The following is a 21,230-nucleotide window of genomic DNA, read 5'->3' on the forward strand; positions in this document are numbered from 1 at the left end:
TGTGTCATTTGAATAAACCGCGCCCCCTATCTTCATGAAAAGAAGTCAACAGACAAATATAGAAGCTCGGAAACAGCACTGACAAGAAGCAAGTGAGATGAAGTCCAACGCTGCAGACATGTTTCACTCAAATCAGCTGCGTTTTTGTGCTCTTATGCAATGCTGCTGACACTGTGATGGGGATTTGTCTTCATTGCAGATGCAATATAATGTCAGTTTTTACTGTCCTAAAGGGTTCATGATATTCACAGACAGTACTTTTTGAAAATGTGACTTTTTTTTTACACTGAAACTTCTGATGTCCACATTTTCAACCTTTTTGGGAAATCTCTGAACATTTTTAGTGGAAAAAAGAAATGTTAAAAATGTTTCTTAAGAATATTCACACAAAAAAATCAACCAACATCCAGCAAATTTCACTGGATTTTGGTTGATTTTTTTGCGAATGTTCTTAAAGAAAATAGAAATTTTACTGATATATATGTAACCACTTTAGGTATTTTTAGGATTTTTTATTGAAAGATGTTTACTATTTTTTTTGAAAATATTTACAAGAATTTTCTTGCCAAATTTGGGGGACTTTTTAAAAAAATAAAACTCTTAAGGAATTATTGGAATTTTCTTCCTGAAGGTTTTGCAAATTTTCAGAAATTTGGGAAATTTTTTGGCTGAATTTTTGGATTTTTTTTCAGACAAGAAAACAATATTTTTGGGTGCCCGTAAATGAGGACAACAGGAGGATTAAACATGCCCTTCATGGAAAAAATATGAACAAATAAGCAACAAATACACATTAATGGCAGAATACTGTTTTAATAAACAAATAAAAATACAAACACAGCTGAATTACATACGTATTTTGTTTTTAATGTAGTTTAAAATAGGCTTCATAAACTAACATATGGTGTGCTCCAAAAAAAATGTTATTTTAATATAAATATTACGCATTTTAATTCTCAGAATCAGAAAGCCTTTATCGCCAAGTGAGTTCTCACAAACAAGGAATCTGACATGGTGAATGGAGTTACAGTACTCAACAACAAAACAGTAAGAGAATATATATAAAAGTCTCAATTAAAAGTAGAAATCTAAAAATTTTATATGCAAAAAGAAAAGTATAAAAAGTACTGTGTAAATAAAGGACTGTGTAAAAAAGACCAGAGTAATAAATTAGACTAAAATTACAATACTGCACATGGTTATTACTCCTATGCAATCCTACTGCCACTGTGGTATGATTGTTCCATATGTACAGATGATATATAATTAAAAAAAAAATTACAACCTCAAATTGTAAATTAAAGAACAAGATTGAGGGTTAAATTTAAAAGTCATAACAGTAGGGAATTAAAGAATTAGAGTGACGGCATCACACCAAAAATCCAGGCTGGTAATATTACAATAAAACATAAAAGTGGATTTTTAGGAAGTTGCTGACTCTGCAAGCCATATTTCCTTATTCAGGTCGTTCTAAAGTCGAGGGTTCCTGATGGAGCAACCAAAAGGGATCCAACTGAGGATCTAAGGCTGGCTCATAAGGGGTCAGCAGATCGGAAATGTAGCTTGGGGTAAGACCCTGGCGAGCTTCAAAAGTGATCAGTAAAATGTTAAAATTAGTTCTCCAACCAAACAGGGGGCCAGTGGAAGGAAGCCAAGACAGACGTGATGTGATGCCATCTATTAAAACTGGTAAGAAGCCTAGCTGTTGGGTTTTGGAGATGTTGGAGGCGACTAAGGACAAAGGATGCCATTATCAAGACAGGAGAAGACAAGTGTCCATCATTCATCCCTCCATTTTTCAGCACAGCAGGGTTGAGCTATTTGTTACTTAGGTTAAACCCAGAGTCTCCTTCTCCCAAGCCTCCAATGTCACAGCATCCCAGATCCCAGAGGACTTCCACATCCATCCTCAACCTTACTTCCTGTATCTATACCCATCATTTAACATTATCCAACTTTTGCTTATGAAATCTGTAAACTCACACAGTTGTGGCATGGTTGATGCTACAAAATCCAAGTTAGGTCTTAATTCAAGTGTTTTTGGTGTTGGTCATTACATGTAAACACATCATTCCCATTCAAAATGCCAACAATCACTCATTTTGACAGGGGGATTTACAGAACTCGCTCAGCTTGTTGCAGGTTTGTATAGATGCCAAGTTTATCCTGTTAGAGTCTGGAGAAGTCTGAGCAGGAATGACTAGTGTGAAAGAGCTGCAGGAAGAAACCGCTTTTTCAAAAGGGGAACAGGCCTGAAAGGATGAAGTATGAAAAAGGCCACAAAGACTGCAGTGCAGATCGATAGAGAAGACTCCTGTGGAGCGACAAATCAAAGTTTGAAATGTTCTGGTCCTCTCATCGATAAAGTGTGAGGAGATATTCAGAGAGTCACAAGAAAAGTTACTTGCAGCTTTTTGATGAAACAGGTTGGAGGGTCTTTCATCGTCTGGGGCTACATTTCTGCCAGTGGTGTTGAATCGATGGGACCATGAATGCTGAGAAGTACAGACAAATTCTGGTTCCTCATTTCAGTCATACTGGAAAACGTCTGACTGGAAACAGCTTTATTTTTCAGCAGGACAATGACGCCAGTGTTGTTGTGAAATCACACACGAAGGAAAACAAACAGTTGAGAAACAGCAACAGAGATGGAGTGTCCTTCACAGAGTTCAGATGTAAATATAGAAGCTGTATGGGATCATGTGGGCAGAGAAACAAAGACTGTTTTAGTCGTAGAAAGCTTAGTAGAATAAACCACAAGATAAGTTAAGAAAACTTTCAGACAGTTGACCTGAGAGAGTTCAACATGAGCTTGATGCAAAGGGACGTCATGTTAAATACTGACTTTAGTCCAGGGGTGTCAAACTGGCCCACCAGAGCATCCAATCTGGCCGTTGCTTTGATCATCTCTCCAATGGAATCAGCTTCCAGTTTGGCTTCGAGAGGTGGACACCCTCTCTCTTTTTAAGATCAGGCTTAAAACCTTCCTTTTTTGACAAATCTTACAGTTAGGGCTGGCTGGGTGACCCTGAGGGGATCAGCTGGTGTCTTCATTTGCACAACTGACTTTGGACGTCCCTTAGTTCTGCTGCTATAGGGCTCGGCTGCTGGGAGACCTCTCTTGATGCACTGAGCCCTTCTCTAGCTACCTTTATATTTAATATATACCATTATTGCATTGCATTCACTCTGTTTCTCCCTGTGTCCTTTCTCTGAGTGTCCCTGGTCCCAGAGCTGGATGCTTCAGATCTGTGGTTGCTGTCCCACCAACTGGTCTCGTCTCCATCATGTCCACTGTGAGATGCTGCTGCTGACCTTCCTCCAGCCCACTGCTTCAAGCTGCTCATTTCCACCAGTCTACTCTGCATTGATACTCTCATCTACATACTGCTTGAATTTTACTGCCAGCTATACATGTAGTATATTTAATGCCAGAGCCGTACATCATGACAGTGAACTATGAATCAGTTTCAATGTTAGCTTGTTCTTTGGATGTATCATCTAGCTTATCGTGCACGCATCCAATTGTGTGTTATACGTTCCTTCTCCCATCCCTCCCCTTCATCTCCCTTTCTGTCCCTCTCAACTCACCCGACCAGCAGCAGATGGGTCCCCCCACATAAAGAGCTGGGTTCTGCTCAACGTTTCTTCCCGTTTAAAGTGAGTTTTTTCTTGCTACTGTTGCCTTAGGGCTGCTCTGGGGGTTCAGGCATATGGGTTCTGAAAAGCGTCTTGAGACAGTTTGACCTGTAATTGGCGCTATATAAATAAAATTGAATTGAAATCATGAAGCAAAGTACTATGTTCAGTTCCAGATACCTGTGACTAAATGTTTTGTGTCATTGTACACTCTATGATCTGTAAGTCGTAACGTGTAAATGATAAACTAAGGCATCATATTGTTGAAATTGCATTTATTTTTCTTGAGAAATTTCAGGTTGGTCATAATGTTTTGTAAAAAGATAATTCGTTAAGTGGGAACATTTTCAGAATGTACTTTTTTGCACTCAAATGTGGAGTTGTGGTTTTTATAGGTGATTATGCTGTGATTTACACACGTGGACAGAATTGTTGGTACCCCTCAGTTAAAGAAGGAAAAACCCACAATTCTCACTGAAATCACTTGAAACTCACAAAAGTAACAATAAATAAAAATTTATTGAAAATTAAATAATCAAAAACAGCCATCACTTTTGAATTGTTGATTAACATAATTATTTAAAAAAACAAACTAATGAAACAGGCCTGGACAAAAATGATGGTACCTCTATAAAAGATTGAAAACTATTTGACCAGAGTGACATGATTAACTCAGGTGTGTCATTTAATTGACATCACAGGTGTTTCCAAACTCATAATCAGTCAGTCTGCCTATTTAAAGGGAGACAAGTAGTCACCCTGCTGTTTGGTGAAAAGGTGTGTACCACACTGAACATGGACAACAGAAAGCGAAGGAGAGAATTGTCCCAGGACATCCGAAAAAAAATTATAGACAAACATCTTAAAGGTAAAGGCTATAAGACCATCTCTAAACAGCTTGAAGTTCCTGTGACAACAGTGGCTCATATTATTCAGAAGTTCAAGACCCACGGGACAGTAGCCAACCTCCCTGGACGTGGCCGCAAGAGGAAAATTGATGACAAATTGAAGAGACGGATCGTTCGAATTGTATCCAAAGAGCCCAGAGCAACCTCCAAAGAAATTAAAGGTGAACTCCAAGGCCAAGGTACATCAGTGTCAGATCGCACCATTCGTCGTTGTTTGAGCCAAAGTGGACTTCATGGGAGACGACCAAGGAGGACACCACTGCTGAAAAAAACTCATAAAAAAGCCAGACTGGAATTTGCAAAAATGCATGTTGACAAGCCACAAAGCTTCTGGGAGAATGTCCTTTGGACAGATGAGACCAAACTGGAGCTTTTTGGTAAGGCACATCAACTCTATGTTCATAGACTCAAAAACCAAGCATACGAAGAAAAGAACACTGTCCCTACGGTGAAACATGGAGGAGGCTCAGTAATGTTTTGGGGCTGCTTTGCTGCATCTGGCACAGGGTGTCTTGAAAGTGTGCAAGGTACGATGAAATCTGAAGACTATCAAGGCATTCTGGAGAGAAATGTGCTGCCTAGTGTCAGAAAGCTTGGTCTCAGTCGCAGGTCATGGGTCTTCCAACAGGACAACGATCCAAAACACACAGCCAAAAACACCCAAGAATGGCTGAGAGAAAAGCGTTGGACTATTCTAAAGTGGCCTTCTATGAGCCCAGATCTGAATCCCATTGAACATATGTGGAAGGAGCTGAAACATGCCATTTGGAGAAGACACCCATCAAACCTGAGACAACTGGAGCTGTTTGCTCATGAGGAGTGGGCCAAAATACCTGTTGACAGCTGCAGAACGCTCATTGACAAATACAGAAATGGTTTAATTGCAGTGATTGCCTCAAAAGGTTGTGCAACAAAATATTAAGTTATGGGTACCATCATTTTTGTCCAGCCCTATTTCATTAGTTTGTTTTTTTTAAATAATTACGTTAATCAACAATTCAAAAGTGATGGCTGATTTTGATTATTTAATTTTCAATAAATTTTTATTTATTGTTACTTTTGTGAGTTTCAAGTGATTTCAGTGAGAATTGTGGGTTTTTCCTTCTTTAACTGAGGGGTACCAACAATTTTGTCCACGTGTGTAGCTGGTTCTGTTTGTGGCCCCTGAACTAAAATGACTTTGACACCCCTTGTTCAGTCTATTAAAATGCTTCTGTTGTAATTTTTAATGCTGTGCATATATTTCCTGCATTACTTGTATCTTAATACACTGAAAGATTAAATATGTATGGTCATGACAAGCTTGAAAAAACAACAAACACAATGAAATCTGCTACTATTACCGTGCAGATTACCTGCAGCACACAGCGCTAATAAAATGATAAAAATAGAAGTGTAAATATAGTCGGACTAATCAATAAATGATGTGCTGCTAATAAAGCTATCACATCAGCGGCATAGTGGTTTTAAAAAGGCACATTTTCTAATTAATGAAGTGCCACAGTTAAGTTATTGGCAGGCAAGATGACAAGTCAGCTCCAGAGGACAAGAATTAAAGCCAAAATATTCAGTTCTGGAAGAAAAATGTCTTTATTCTTGATGATTCACTGCAAAAACATGCATGCAGAAATGTTTTGGTACATTTTCAACAGATAACAGTTGAAAAATAGTGATCATACATAACTGCAAAACTTCTCCCTGGTTTACATATTATAGGAAGTGCAATGCAACCACCCACTGTCAGCTGTCAGTACTAAGCCCTCTGGATTTAAGATGCTTTGTAAAACTTTAGTGCTTCTGTTCATTTTCAGCAACAATCAATATTCAACAACATTAATCACAATAACACCCAGCAAATACTATCATCTGAGGGCTTATTTTCTGTTATTAGTGCTTTGATTTTGCTGTAGAAACGCAAAAAAGGTTAAGTGTAAACTACAAAAGTGTATGAAGATTTTAGGTCTTCTAATCATCTAAAATGTGATTTAATGTGTTTGAAATCAAGAAATAAAGCAAAGGTATCACGCTAGTGCGCACTAATATCCTTCTATAGCACTTGTTCATCAGCCTCAAACAGTTCTAACCAACAAATGCAATCAGCAGTTCTACTTTTATAAAGTGATGACTTGTTCATATGTGGAATACTGCTACATGTCACGCTGTTTGCTGCACGTCTTTGATTTTTCCTTGGTAACAACACCTTTAAAATATATCTCCTATGATCTCATTAAAGTGGGATCTGACTCCAGTCTTAGTTGGTTTTATTCCAGTAGATTTCATAAGACTTCTTCTCTGTGTAACTGGGCTCCGTCCTTCCAGCGCCACATCTCACTTTCTCTTTCACCACCTTCACTACCAGACCACCGGCCAGAGCGATGCCAGCTGCAGCTTTGCCGATCTCAGCCACCGCATTCAGGATGCGTGTTGTCGTCGTCACGGCGCCCCAAGGGTCCGACGCCACCCTGCTGGCCACTGATGCCACACTGGACCCCGTTAGTCCACATACGGGACCAGCAGACCCAGCAGCCATCTCCTGAGCGAGGGCTGCAGCACACTGAGGAGCCACACCGCCTGCTGCTACACTTCCTGCCGAGGCCACTGCATGCTGCCCTGCCGCTAAAGCCACAGAACTGGTGGCTGCACCTGCTGCCCCGATTGTGGCAGTTTCAGCTCCACCGAGAGCCGCTGAGCTCAAAGCAGCTCCCTCCAGAGCTGCACTTAAAGCGGCCCCAGCTCCCATGGTGCATCCCACACCTGCTGCCATTCCCACAGCAGAGGCCCCCACGGCGCTAACCTGGCTGAGGGCATCCAAAGCACCCTCCCTAGGAGTGACAGCCTCAACACCAGCCACTGCTCCCATAGAACCGCCCAAAACTCCACCTGTTGCTGCCCCCAGAGCGACTGCAGTTTTCCCCGAGGCTGCTGCCACTATGGCCCCTACAGCTTTCCCAACCCCTGTGCCTCCTGCGACAGACATCCCAGCTAACTGACCCGCAGCAAAACCAACCGAGTTTCCCACCAGAGATGCCCCAGCTGCAGCCGCTAAAGGGGCAGCTGCTCCAAACACTGCCCCAACCGCCATACCTGTGGCTCCAGCAGCCACTAGGATTTTAACTCTGTCCAGCACCTTAGCAGAGAGCGCCGCCTCCCTCCGAAAGCGACTCAAAGATGACCGGAGAGACTGACGCCTGCTTACGGTCCTGCTGCTGCCTCGACGCCGGCCTCTAAACTGGTCCCTCAGAAAGCTAAACGCATTCCCCCTGCTCTCCTCTGTCCACCTCTCCACCCTGAAATCCTCATTTCCTCCTTCCGGCTCCCTCCTCCTGAGCCTCTGTGATCCTTCCTCGCCACTTTGCGCACTGTCAGACTCCAAATCACACTTTCTTCGCTTTGCAAACGTCGCCTGTTCTGCCATTCTGCGGTTATTTCCCTCTCGCTCATCACCGTCTGCTTGTCCTCGCTCCCTCAGCATCCTTCTCTGCTCCTCCCTGATGGCAGCCTCTGCCTCTAAAAACATGGCATTAGTGTAAAACCCTCTGTTATTATGCTGCACCATCTTGTCCACCTTCGTCAGGAGTTGTGTAACCTGCGCTGAGTTACTGATGTCTCTGTTGTTGAGTACGTGGTATCTACCCCCACACCTCTCAATCAGAGCCTTAAGCTCAGGAGGAGCAGTCTTTTCCAGATACTCATTAATTCCTACGTCCTCTAGGTCATCACCTCTGGTAAAAAGAACCAGTGTGTGGTGACAGACAGCATCCTCCCCAAATATCTTCGCCAGCTCACACACAGCCAGGTTCTCATTGTCTGTATATCTTCCTATTGGCACCACCAGCAGGAAAGCATGTGGGCCGGGGGCCGAGAGAGAAACACATTTGGCTATCTCAGCGTGAATCTGCTCCACGCTAAGGTGAGTGTCCCCAAAACCTGGCATATCCACCACCGTGATTCTCCTCACCCTCCTCCGTCTGACAGCCTGGCCGTCCTCCTCGCTGTCGTCTTCCTCAGCGAGCTCAGTGTTCCCGAGCTCGCAAATCTGGGTGACAGAGCTGGCGCTGGTCTGTGACAGGAACTGCCTGCGGCCCAAGATGGTGTTTCCAGATGCACTCTTGCCAGATCCAGTCTTTCCAATGAGGACCAGTCTGAGTTCTTCGGTCCATCTGGTTTCAGAGTTGTCCCCTTCGCTGCCATCCTCCATGTCAGCTGTCTCCTTTTTGTCCTCGGATGAAAATACTGCAACAGAAATTATATTACTTATAATTATATTACTTACATTACTTGCTAGATTTGTACATATTTTTCCCTATTTCTTTATTATGTCATCGTTGCACTGCCTGCTCTATGTGCCTTTTGAATTGCCCCCTGGGGACGAATAAAGTTTTCTGAATCTGAATTGTAATTTACTGAGACTATTATGAAAAGTTCCCTGCAACTGCAAACCATATAAGCCTCTATTTACTGAAAGGCAGCAATCAAGACTTCTATTGTGTTCACTTTGTGTTGCTAACAGACAACAGAGGCCCTTTGTAACAAGCCTTGTGAAGTCTGTGCTTCAGGAGGCTTCTGCACAGAATCAAAACAATAACAACTCAATAAGTTAGCCACAGAAGCAGCTAGCTTTATCTGTTATGCCATTTACACCTTTAGTATTAACCAATTATGACATAAGATGAATCTAAACATCAAAAGTCACACGTTGAGATGGCGTTTTAACCTCAAATGAGCATTTATTATGCATTTATTCCCCACCACTTAGCCACCGTTAGCACAACAGTTAAACTGACACGGAGCTAGCTAATGAGCATGCTATCATTAGCAAGCTGCTAACTTCTGACGGAGACGCGAAAAGATCATCTTACCAGAGTCCACGGTGTCAGACATTTCTCGGACGTCTCTAGAAGTCGTTTCTTCACTGCATTTAAGCTTATTTCATCCTCTAAATGAAAATCAGAGTTGGTCCGAAGTCCAACTCCGTTCAACCGAAAACCCAAACATTAGACTTCAGTGTTTTTTTCAAAGGCTGCTCGCCCTCTGTTGGTTCATCTGCTCACTGGGACACATCCATGAATTTTACATATCAGAGTCACTTTATTTCATTAAATTTGTTAACAAAATGGCTTGTTCATTCTGCAGCAATGATATTCTTTCTCTGAATATACACATAGTTTTATAACAGTCATAATACTATTCAAAATTACATCAATTTCAATTCCATAGAGCTAAACAAATAGCAGGGGTCGATTTCAGGATATAAAGAGAAAAATGAACAAAAAACAAAGACAGGACGCTGCAAAATGAAGATTCAAATACTGTAATTCTGACAGAATGAAATAGTCACTTCGAATTAGGGGGCATTTAGGAAAAAACAAAAAGATGAATGGTTTTGAAAAGGAAAACACCCTCAGATGGACATAAAAAATGCAAATAAATACCATCAAACATTCACAAACATCCCCTCAGAAGTTTCCCTAAAAATTCCCAGTTCAAGAAAAAAAAATCAGCAACAAATCAAACTCAACCTAACCAGAAACAGGCCACATTATAATGAGGTCAAATTTATATTTGGCAACCACAGGTATTTGAAGCAAATGGGTTTCAGACACATTAATTCTAGACCAGACACAGTACAGCGGGGCTTCGCAAAGTTTTTGAAGTAAACAGGTTATACTAAAATTATTTATATTCCAAAGTTCAGTTACATAATCCTCAAGTTATCAAAAAACGAGGCTCTCCCTTAATTGGTTTTCCAGAGACGTCGGTTACCTGTCGTATAGCATTAGATTTTCCCAATTATGAATTACTGCAGATGTACAGCAACTCAGGCCTTCATCAGAGCCTGCTTTTCTGCTCCTCTGTCACACTGAGGGGTTCTCTCTTGTGACTTTTGTACAAGTGACGGCAGCTTTTCTTCTTCACTGTCATCAGAGTCTACAAGTAAAGCCACCCCTTGTGGATCGTGTGAATCCTCCTCCTCTTCTGCCTCCTTCTTCTTCTTCTTAGCTCTTCACAAGCACACAGATGTAGCGCTATAGCTCGGTGCGAGAGCGTGAGATGCGAGGGCCTTTTCTGATTTCTTTCCTCTTCTCCTCCTTCCTCCTCCGCTTCTCCTCCTCCCTCAGGATCTTCTGGAAAGCATCAGCAGTGTGAAGCACCTGCAGCAGACGAGACATTTTTTAAAATCAAAGTTGCAATATGCGAGACATAAGCCAAAACAGTATGACACAGCTAAGATCTGTGTGCGTTATTAATATTACTGGTTGCAAAGGTGTACTTCAGGAGTCCCTAAGGTATTAGATGGTGGTTACCAGGTTACCAGGTACCAGGCTGGAATATTAATGCACGATGGGGAAGTCATCAAGAGAAGCGAAGTGCGGAGACAAATGCATCTTACTCACATCATCTCGCTCTGTGCGGTATGGGTTTATGAAGTCTGGGGATTTCTCGGTTATTCCCAGCTCCTGTGACATCTGAGAGATGAGCAGAATAAACAAGAAGACAGAAGAAAAGAGAGAGGAGATGATACATAGTCATTTCTTTAAAAAAAAAAAAAAGGCTTCAGGAATGAAAATGAGACCGTCACATCACTCATTCTGCAGCTCAGAAGGCACCGTGATGCAATTTGGCGAGCGGCTGCAGATAAAAAAAACTCCCATTTTCTTGGGAATATTATAGCTTATTTCAATTATTTACAACTGATTCCCAAATGTGTGGGGTTACCGAGGTTCAAGTGAGGGCTGAATGCACACTTTGAGGGCGCAAACTGCCGCTGCTTCCAGATTCGAGAATTAATCCACTATATAATCCTCTTGGCACATTGCAAAGGTCGCAGATTAATCCTGCAAGAGTTTAGTTCATTAACCCACACATTAAACGAGGAAGAGAGTCTTATCAGCCGTCAAGTTTCTAAGGACACAATACATGATTGACAAATTTGATTAACAGTGACATATATTGCAGTGATAGAAAGGCATTAGCTGATGAATTGAACACTGACACAACAAACGACTGGATTAAACTCACCTTTGTTAAACTATAGCTGCAACTATGTTTTTGCTTGAATATTTCTAACATCAATATCACTGTGCTTTCTATTGCACTCTTCACTGAGAGGTGTTTTCATCTCAGCATGCAGCAATATTGAGTTCTGCATCAGAAACGAACTGAACCCGTGTAAACCTCACACACATCCACAAGGTGAAGCACTTACTCATTTTCATATTTTCAAGGCCTTCACTTTTAGCCTGAAAACACGAGTTCTTAAATGTGGTCTGAATTACAGAAAGTATTTCTAGGCAACAACACTCTGTTTTTCGGTTTCCTCTGCAGAATGGAGATCTCACAAATATATTCTAAATTTAGTCAGAAGCAAAAACTGCAAACTGGGACTGAGCAATTTTGCATTTGTTTTCCACTGAAAGGTGAAAAATTGCAGTTCCTGTTATTTCAAAAGCCACATTGCAATTTCGATAATAGCTGTTCAGCTTTTCTAGACACCTTTTTTAATGCTCCGAAAGCAAAAGCCAGTGATTTGTGATAATAGTGTTAGTAACAGGCACATGACAGGACAGTGATTGCTTGGTCTTACTAGTGTGAGGACGTGCTGGTGAGCTCCTCCCGTGAAAACTCCCGTCTGGTTACAGAAATTCAAGCCCCAGCGAAGCAGGCCGCTCCAGTCGGCGTTCCGGTCGTAGTAGTGGTGGACGATGCGGGGGAAACGCAGCGCCACGTCGCCGAAAAACGCCGTGTTCTCCACCACATGGGAATAAGCTGCAGCGACAGCAGAAGCAGGTGGGTTATGAGGCTAGTTTTAAACATAAGTTGTGCTGACAAAACACACAGACATGTGGATAGAGAGAGGAAACTGAGGAGGGCAGTTCAAATAAGGGTTTGTTTTGTTCAGGAAGCACTCAGTGTGTTGCTACTGCTGGTGGGCTTGGACTGAAATGAGTGGACAATGATGTGAAAAACAATAACACCCCCTTTCTGACAGCATCTGAACTTGCTGACTTTATGTCTAAATGAACAACCTGGTGTGTTTTCTGTAAAAGGTGCAAGAGCTATCTTACTAGTAATATTTCTGCATCACTTTCACAGGTCTGAAGTGCCATTCTGTCGCATTATAGCAAAGACACACACAACTGACAGCACTCTGAGTTGTGTGAAGCAGCTTGTGTGTAGTGGCAATGTCCTATACTTAGCACTACTGGTTGTTGATGGTGGTTATACGAGAGTTTTGACGTGCACTCAACTAAAAATTAACAAACGGATTCTTCATAAGAGTCGAAATAATACGAGTTCTTTATTATCGATCTTCACACGTAACTTAAACTTGGTCATAAACAGAAAATCAAACGCAAAGAGAATCGAGCACAGTCAAAAACTGGTTCTATCCACAACACCTGAATCAAATCATACAATCAACTAAATACCTTAATCCTCGTGTCGTCCTGCAGGTCAAAACTGACCCGTTTCTAAGTTTGAAAATGTGGGGGAAAAATATATTTTCACAGTGAAACTTCTGATGTCCACATTTTCAACATTTTTGAACATTTTTTGGTGGAAAAAAGAAATATTAAAAATGTTTCTGAAGAACATTCACTTAAAAATCAACCAAAATCCAGCGAATTTTACTGGATTTTGGTTGATTTTTATGTGAATGTTCTTAAAGAAAATATTAGAAGTCTTGCTGATATATATGTAACCACTTTAGATATTTTTGGGATTTTTTGGAAGATTTTTACTCATTTTTCCAAAAAAAAAAAAAAAAAATACAAGAATTTTCTTGCCAAATTTAGAGGATTTTTTTTTTTAAAATAAAACTTCTAAGGGAAACTTTTAAAGGAATTATTGGAATTTTGTTCCTGAAGGTTTTGTAATTTTTTTTGCTGAATTTGGGGATTTTTTTCAGACAAGGAAACAATGTTTTTTGGTGCCTGTAAATGAAGAAAACAGGAGGGCTAACTTGACAACGGACCGTCAGCCTCAGGTAGAAGAAATACAGCCCTCTGGGGTCTTGGATGGGCAATTAAAAAAAACAAGAGCGAAATGAAATATGGCTCCTACAATGGGGATGGCTTTTTCGACCTTTAATTTTAAATTAAAAGAAAAAAGTCTAAGGGGAAGGTTGTTTTCCTGTGAAATACATGATACTAAACAGAAAAAAGGTCACATTCTCAAGTAGAAACTCTCTGTTAAGTCAACAGCCAAACTAAAGTTCAGCTCCACATTTAAACCTTCGCTTGATTTTAAACTTGTCAGATTTATTTAGATTTTCCACAACTGTAGTAGGAGACTTCCACAGCGTCGCTGGCTTCACATTTCCACATTTCAGCAGCAATATTTGTGGCACGGTGACATTTTATTTCGGTTTTATGTACTAGCTTTTAAATATATGTTTTATTGCTGTTCAGTTTTGTTTTTACTGCCGTCTCTGTTTCAAGTTACTGTATTGTTTTTAAGTTATTCTCTTGCTTTACTGTAAAGCACTTTGCTCACCCTTTGGGCCGTTGTAAAAGGCTATAGAAATAAACTTTGATTGATTAATTGATTGAATATTGGACCAAAAACATCACACAGTTTAGTACTAAAAAGCACCTTTGAGTTCACTTTGCTGTAGAACTTCACATCTATTCTAAACTGAAATATCCATAAAATAAAACTTAACTGCAGTCAAATCAGATTCTGTAGCAGGTTTTGGGAGTCGCCAGTAATGAATGAAATCAGCCGTCTTTACTCTGAGGTAATTAAACACCGGCAGCATCAGGATCCCAGTGAGGGTTTCCACAGACAGACGGAGAGTTGTGTGGATTTATACACATGGAATAACATCAGCAACTTCATTAATTACTTAGAATAATAAATTACTCCCAACATGGAGACCGGATCAGTCGGGATCTAACAGCAGGTCAAACTGCGCTGCACTTTTCTTCACCTCAAACACATGAGCTGCTTCACAGAAACACAGTTCATCAGCTGCAGTTAAATCACTGATTACATCGCGGCCGTCCTTCAGATCGAGTTACATGGGAAGGAGATAGATTTAATCTTTCAGTACATCAGTTGATGTGTTGTTGAATCTCATGTTTAATCACAAACGTGCGACCACTGTGGTGGATATGTCTGAATAAAGCTGTGAGGGACATTAACAGAACAGTGACCTCTGTCTGAACTGCAGAATTCCTTCAATTTAGCAGACCGATGAAGCAGCAATATCAGGTATCCCATACTTGGAAAAAAAGGCACCAGACTGAGGTGAAGTTTTCGGAGACGGGTAACAGAGCGTGAGAGAAACCAGTCAGAGATGATGGAGACAGAATCTGAGTGTGAAAGACACTCCAGAGCGAGAAAAAAAAAGAGGCACCGATGACGGAAAAGATAATGAAACAGCTGAGGTGTAAAAGTGAATCAGACCTTCTTTGATCTTATCATCCATGGGGAAGGGGTCGTCGGGCTGCATGTTGGCCGCTACCAGGACTTGTCTCGAGTCCTCCAGCACCTTAAAAAAAAAGACAGAGCTCAGCAGCCGTGTTATTTTTTTGACTATGTGCAACATGAATGCAGATGAATGAGATCCCATTAGCACTCTGTGGCTCTGAACTGAAACAGGAGGCTGCATAATGCAAATTATTCTCGTCATGATATCTGACACACCACTTTCCATCCACAACAGTCATCAAATGAGATTACAGTGAGTGCAGTTTCTGTGGGAATAGTATATGGAGGAGATATAAACAGGAACACTGTGAAGCAGGGGTGTCGAACATGCGGCCCCCGGGCAAAATCCTGCCCTCCAGAGGGTCCAATCCGGCCCTCAAAGTGTAAAAGTCACAAAGAAGACATTAACTGCAGATTGTAAATTAGTAAAATTATAAATTTAAAAAAATTTCTAGACCATGAGTTGTTTTGATCCTAAAGTAAAATACTAGATTGCTCTTTGTTCTATTTATTTTGTGTCTCATTTTTGTCATATTTGTCTTGTTTACTGTCTTTCTTTTGTCTGACTTTTGTCACGCTTTTGTTGTTTTGTGTTTCCTTTTTGTCTCGCTTGAGGTTTTTGCCGTATTTTTGTCATTTTGTGTTTTGCTTTATTCATTGTTTTGTGTGCCGTTTTTGTGGTTTTGCGTTTTCTCATTTTTGTCGTTTGTCAAATTTTTTTGTCATTTTGTGTCTCATTTTCTGTCTTTTTGTCTGATTTTGTCATTCTTCTCATGTTTTTGTCATTTTGTTTGTTTTTTTGTTGTTTTGTGTTTCCTTATTTGTCTCGCTTTATTCGTTGTTTTGCATACCATTTTGTGGTTTTTGTCTCATTTTTGACGTTTGTCCATTTTTTTGTGACTAACTTATTTGTAGAATTTTTTCTCTCTTTTTGTTTTGTTTCGTGTCATTTGTCTAATTTTTTGGCATTTTGTGTCTCATTTTTGTAATATGCCTTGTTTTTGTTGTTTTCTGTCTGATTTTTGTCATTTTGCTTTTCATTTTTGTCATTTTGCGTTTCCTTTTTTGTCTCGCATGTGTTTTCTTTGTCTGATTTTTGTCATTTTGTGTTTTGCTTTATTTGTTGTTTTGCTTTATTCATTGTTTTGTATGCTGTTTTGTGTTTCTTTTTGTCTCGTTTTTGTCGTTTATCCATTTATTTTCTTGCTTTGTAACTTGTTTGTCTAATTTTTTGTCTCTTTCCTTGTTTTATTTCATGTTGTTTGTCTCATTTTTGTCATTTTGTGTCTTGTTTGTTGTTTTTTGTCTTTTTTTATCTGACTTTTGTTGTTTTGATCATATGGTAAAAACCGGTCTGGCCCACTTGAGATCAAACTGGGCTGAATGTGGCCCCTGAACTAAGATCAGTTTGACACCCCTGCTGTAAAGCACTTCATTTCACACACACGAACACGCACACACACAGAAAGTACAGAAGTGCTGACAATGTTATTCAGCCACTGAAGGTTGACTATGCTAGTTGTCCTTGAGAGGCATGCAGATGCATAGATAACTGTCTTGTGGGAAAAGCAGCCATACTGTAAATCAAAGCTCCCAGCGCAGATGTAATGGCACTCTGAGAAGTCTAAATTAGCATCCAAATGAAAGCGAGCAAACACGCTGATGAATGTAATCAGTGCATTGGAAGCTTTTGATTCTCTGTTGGGCTGCAAACCTTCTTATCCTTCGATCTGCTGGGAACACGAGAAGGTTGGCCTCTCAGAAGTTTTTTTTTTTCCCCCCCCCTCTGATACTAATGTTCTTGTCTATGCTTGACTTTGCTGCTTCACACGGACTACGCCAGCATGTGATGTGAGAGTGTACGCGCAAATCCTACCTTGAAGAGGCCTTTGAGCATGATGTCTATGATCTTGTACTGCTGGTTGATGTCATTCAGCTCCACCAGGTTCTTGAGCGCGTTCAGCTGATCTTTCCTCTTGGTCTCAAACAGCCGCTTGTCTGACAAGAGAAGGTCAGGATGATACATGCGCTCTACATGGGCGTAAGTCACATAAATGCTCACTCACGCTCCAATCTGTCACGCTGACAGGCACAGAGATGCATTCATGAACACGCATGAGTTCAGCACTCGGTGTGACACACACACACACACACACACACACACACACACACACACACACACACACACACACACACACACACACACACACACACACACACACACACACACACACACACACACACACACACACACACACACACACACACACACACACACACACACACACACACACACACACACACACACGGCTCTGTGAGCTGACAGCAGAAGGATACAGATCTCCAGGTTGGAGTCATGTCTCGGTCTGTGTGTGTCAGAGTCTGCCGAGCCGAGGGTGGCGGCGGCAAATGCCAGGATCACGGCGCTCACACTCCGCATGGTCAGCAGGGGGTGGCAGAGAGGCACTCTTCTGGGATGAGGAGACATGAGACATGTTTAAACCTCAAATTATTCTCATACAGTTGCACGACTTTATCATTTAAGGCTCCTCACAACACAGCGCTCTCTGACTGCCATGGTAAACATCATTTCCTTTGATTGGACTTTCATCTAGAAACAGGGAGCTTTCACTGAAAATAGCTCTCGTATTCATGAATTCAATTTTTCTTCTTCCAAAGCTGCTGGAAAGGCTCGCGCTCCTTTGATACTTGTGGAATATGTGAAACAGGGAGACATGCGGGGGATAAGTGGTCAATATGGAACACCAGAGGGTAGCTGGCATTCGAAGGGGGGGACTCCTTATGTTCCTTTTAAGACACATCTGATGTCTGGCACTTGCATAATCCCCAGAGGAACTTTTACAATCTCTGTAGCCGACTCCCTCCCTCGCTCCTCTCTACCAAGTCCCCCCTCGTCTAACCATTGAAAGCAGCGGTCTTTAACATTTTCATTCAGTCGCAACTTCCTTTGCCTCGGAGGCTTTAAAAGGAAAGGGGATGAAAGCGGGAAGATAAATAAAAACCCGCTAAATATAGGACCTCGAGAAAAGATGAACATTTTCAGAAAGACATTAGCAGAAAACAGAAGCGGGAGGGAGAAGACAATGTTGATGAAAGGCGACGAGATATAATTCACATAATCCATGCATAATTTAGCAAGAGCTCCATCAATGATGCCATCAGAGGGATGCAGTGGGGTTGAAGGGAGAGTGAGATTATGAGAAAGAGGAGGAGGAGGAGGCAAAAGGGATGAGTGGGAAAGCGAGACCTCGTGGGAAACAACAGCTTTCCTGGTGAATTTTTCATCTGCCTTTCGCTGAGACACAATGGTAAAACCCAAAGACACACGTATAGAAGAGCGAGTGCAAGACAGAGGAGGAGAACGAGGGAGTGGGAGAGGAATAATGAGCATGGGGACTTGATTTTTGCGCTAACTGAATTAATCTCTACAAGCACGGGGTCCCGATTCTTGAATTTGAAGGACTGGGAAGTGAGGAAATGTCTCAGGGAGTGAATGTTAATTTCGATTGAATGAGTCCCCTGAAGAGTCTCATTCAAATTACAGGAGAAAAGCATATGCTCCCAGACATCCTCTGTTCCTCTTCCGAGTGCTGATAACGCGGACAAACAATTTTCATTTCATGCTAAAGCTTCCTTCTGTTTAATGACAGCTTCGCTTTCGAAGTAAGTGAGGCGACCGTCCAAAGAGTTCAACAGCAGATCTCGGGATAGTGTTCTAGATGTTCCTGAAAAGGAACCACTTTCATTTTGTTGCGGCTATTTCTGTTGTCTCTGGTGAACTCCTATTTAGAAATAGGACTGTGAGGGAACTTTTTTCCTACAAAGTCAGCAGAATCGAGCGTTCCTGAAGACAGCTGAGTGAAGACAATGTTCGATTATGGCCCAATCTGTGCGTTCCGAGAACATCTTTTGGGTAGTTTCCCAGCTTTGTGAGAAATGCAGCACTAAATATCCTTAAGTGCCGGTTGAAAGCCTCAATATTTCTCAGTAACAGCCAAGGACAGAAGGTCTCGTCTCTCCGCTGGGTTATTTGGTGCGTCTGCGTGCTTCCAAGCAGGCAGCCATGTAGCTCTGACAGCTATTTATGAGCGGAAAGGTTATCGCCACCGGCACGATTTAACGCAGTCAACACATACATCCAGCTGCTGCTAATGTTGCCGTACAATAGGGCAAAGTGCTGAGACTTTAAGAAGTAGTCTAGGAAGGACGTTAATGTCACATCAATCTCTTTTAATGTGGCATGGGCTGCACAGAAATGAGTCTAAATGCATCCATTAACTGTAAGCAGGAAGCCTGATTACACAGTTTGATCATTGGTGAAGCACTGGGCTCCATCCTGACCAAAATTAGAAAGGTTGTCACATGCTACACTTGCAGAAATACTCTCAAGAATATACACAACTTCTGTCTTTGTATTTTGCTTCTACACGTCCCTCAGGTGCACAACAGCACACAGACACACAAGTCGAGCACCGATATTGTAGGACTGTTGGCACAACACAGCTCCTCTCCAAGAAATTTCCTCCCACATTCTCTACCGAGTCCTGGACTGGATGAATTCTGCTCCAGACGACCCACCGGTGTTGGATCTTCAAGGTTTTGAGGGCCGGGTTTTGGATTTGGCACTCCAGTGGGCGAGCTGCGTTTGCTACAGGGAGGTCTGAAGGCAGAAGAGCTCTCGCTGGAGCCCACATAAATCTCTCGGTTGGAGATTTTCTTCTCCGCTACCAACAATCTCTCAGGGCGCAAAGGGCTGAAGTTTGATTTCCTGTGTGGGAGATCCAGGTTCCAGCTCCGTCAGATAAGTAGGCTACCCTATCTGATCATGCAGTATTCTACAACTAAGGTTTGAATCTGTAATCAAAAATGGGAAACGGTCCAAACTCCAAGTGGTAAAACTGACCCTTGAGGTGAATGCAGCTCCTGAGAGGATTTTAGAGGGGAAAGAAAAGCAAGACGCCTTATCAGACAGCTGGATAAGCAGCAGAAGTGAATGCAATTCCCCTCAGGCTGCGAGCCTGCTGTGGGAGGCTGGAGGTTCAAGGACTGGCACATCATCTCTCCCTCTCTCTCTCTCTGCTTGCATCTGAGAGGCTCTCCCTCTGTCATCATTCATGCAGAGGCAAAGCCACGGACATGCGTAATGGTGATGATGACGGCCCAGTCTGGATTAAAAAAAAAAAAAATCATGTGGAGCATCAATTACAGATTGCTTAATTGATTGCATGTCCCCTAACTGACCTGGGTTGTTTTTTTTTCCTGCAGAAGCACCACTCACTCTCAACGGAGTTTTAAAAACCGAGGTTTCTGCCAAAGCTGTGATGTAACAGCACATATAGTGGGAATATACACCAACTCCGCAATGTGAGACTTCCTCCCGGGGTGCGCTTTTAGAGGAGGAGGGGGGGGAATTAGGCAAGTATTTGAAGTGGCTCCTCGACAGATCGATGCCTCCTGTCATCGCAGCTGTACGCTCCGCCGGATCCGTCAGCCAGCGGCCGGCAACAACAGATCCGGGAGATAAGAAGAAAAAAAAGGCTGGACGCTACAAAAAAAACTCGAAGGTTCACTCACCGCGTTGAAACGAGGAACGGCAGCGCCACAAGGCAGCGATTAGAGGACAGCGATCGCTCCAAAGTAGTTAAATATAATCTGCACTCACATCGGTAAAAGGTCGGCTCCTCTTCCAGGTGGGAGGACGGGACGGTCGGTTTGCCCCCCGGAGATCCTCAGGTGACAACGGCAAAGGTGGTGGAGGTGTTCATTTACATGCGGCTCTAGCTGCTCCACTCCGCCAGCGCCACGATCGCACCGGCTGGCTTGTCTTGGACGAATGACAGCGAGCGGGCGCTAAAACACGGAGGAGGATGTGGTTTCCACACGGCGGACTTAGAGGGAGGCACCAGCAGAGCGAGGTGGCCCGTTCCTCCTCTGCTTCCTCTCTGGTCGTGATGCTGCTGGAGAGCTGCCAGACACATGTTAGCAGAAGTGGTGTGATGTCTCTAAAAGTGGACATAATAAGAGCGTGTTAGAGGATTTATTTAGCAAAATGCTGTATCTGCAGTGGAGCATGAAGTCCAGAAGCTGACAGTGACTGGGGTTGAATTTTAACCCTCCTGTTGTCCTCATTTACAGGCAGCAAAAAATATTGTTTCCTTGTCTGAAAAAATCCAAAAATACAGCATAAAATCCTCCAAATTGCAAAAAAAATTCCAAAACCTTCAGGAA

At 42.1% G+C, this 21,230-nt stretch overlaps 2 protein-coding genes across 4 annotated transcripts; both read right to left on the minus strand.

Moving 5' to 3' along the window:
• Nucleotides 1-6,113: 6,113 nt before the first annotated feature.
• LOC110965856 (uncharacterized) lies at nt 6,114-9,586 on the minus strand. The gene is made up of 2 exons (XM_022215023.2): nt 9,407-9,586; nt 6,114-8,780 (listed from the first exon to the last, which is right to left on the minus strand). The coding sequence occupies exons 1-2, from the start codon at nt 9,426-9,428 to the stop codon at nt 6,799-6,801; spliced, it is 2,004 nt and encodes a 667-aa protein (XP_022070715.1). The 5' UTR covers nt 9,429-9,586; the 3' UTR covers nt 6,114-6,798.
• Nucleotides 9,587-9,611: 25 nt separating this feature from the next.
• On the minus strand, nt 9,612-20,917 carry LOC110965857 (coiled-coil domain-containing protein 134). 3 transcript variants are annotated; one of them, XM_022215025.2, is made up of 7 exons: nt 20,665-20,917; nt 17,319-17,449; nt 16,858-16,979; nt 14,958-15,042; nt 12,133-12,314; nt 10,943-11,014; nt 9,612-10,699 (listed from the first exon to the last, which is right to left on the minus strand). In XM_022215025.2, exons 2-7 carry the CDS (start codon nt 17,419-17,421, stop codon nt 10,574-10,576), a joined length of 690 nt encoding a protein of 229 aa, XP_022070717.1. In that variant the 5' UTR covers nt 17,422-17,449; nt 20,665-20,917; the 3' UTR covers nt 9,612-10,573. The 3 variants fall into 3 exon arrangements, with proteins under 3 accessions (XP_022070717.1, XP_022070718.1, XP_022070716.2); XM_022215026.2 differs by having other exon boundaries at nt 17,319-17,452; nt 20,665-20,916; XM_022215024.2 differs by lacking the exon at nt 20,665-20,917 and adding an exon at nt 19,906-20,086 and having other exon boundaries at nt 17,319-17,452.
• Nucleotides 20,918-21,230: the final 313 nt, after the last annotated feature.

This window comes from Acanthochromis polyacanthus, chromosome 21, assembly GCF_021347895.1.
Source record: "Acanthochromis polyacanthus isolate Apoly-LR-REF ecotype Palm Island chromosome 21, KAUST_Apoly_ChrSc, whole genome shotgun sequence".
Taxonomy (NCBI): domain Eukaryota; kingdom Metazoa; phylum Chordata; class Actinopteri; family Pomacentridae; genus Acanthochromis; species Acanthochromis polyacanthus.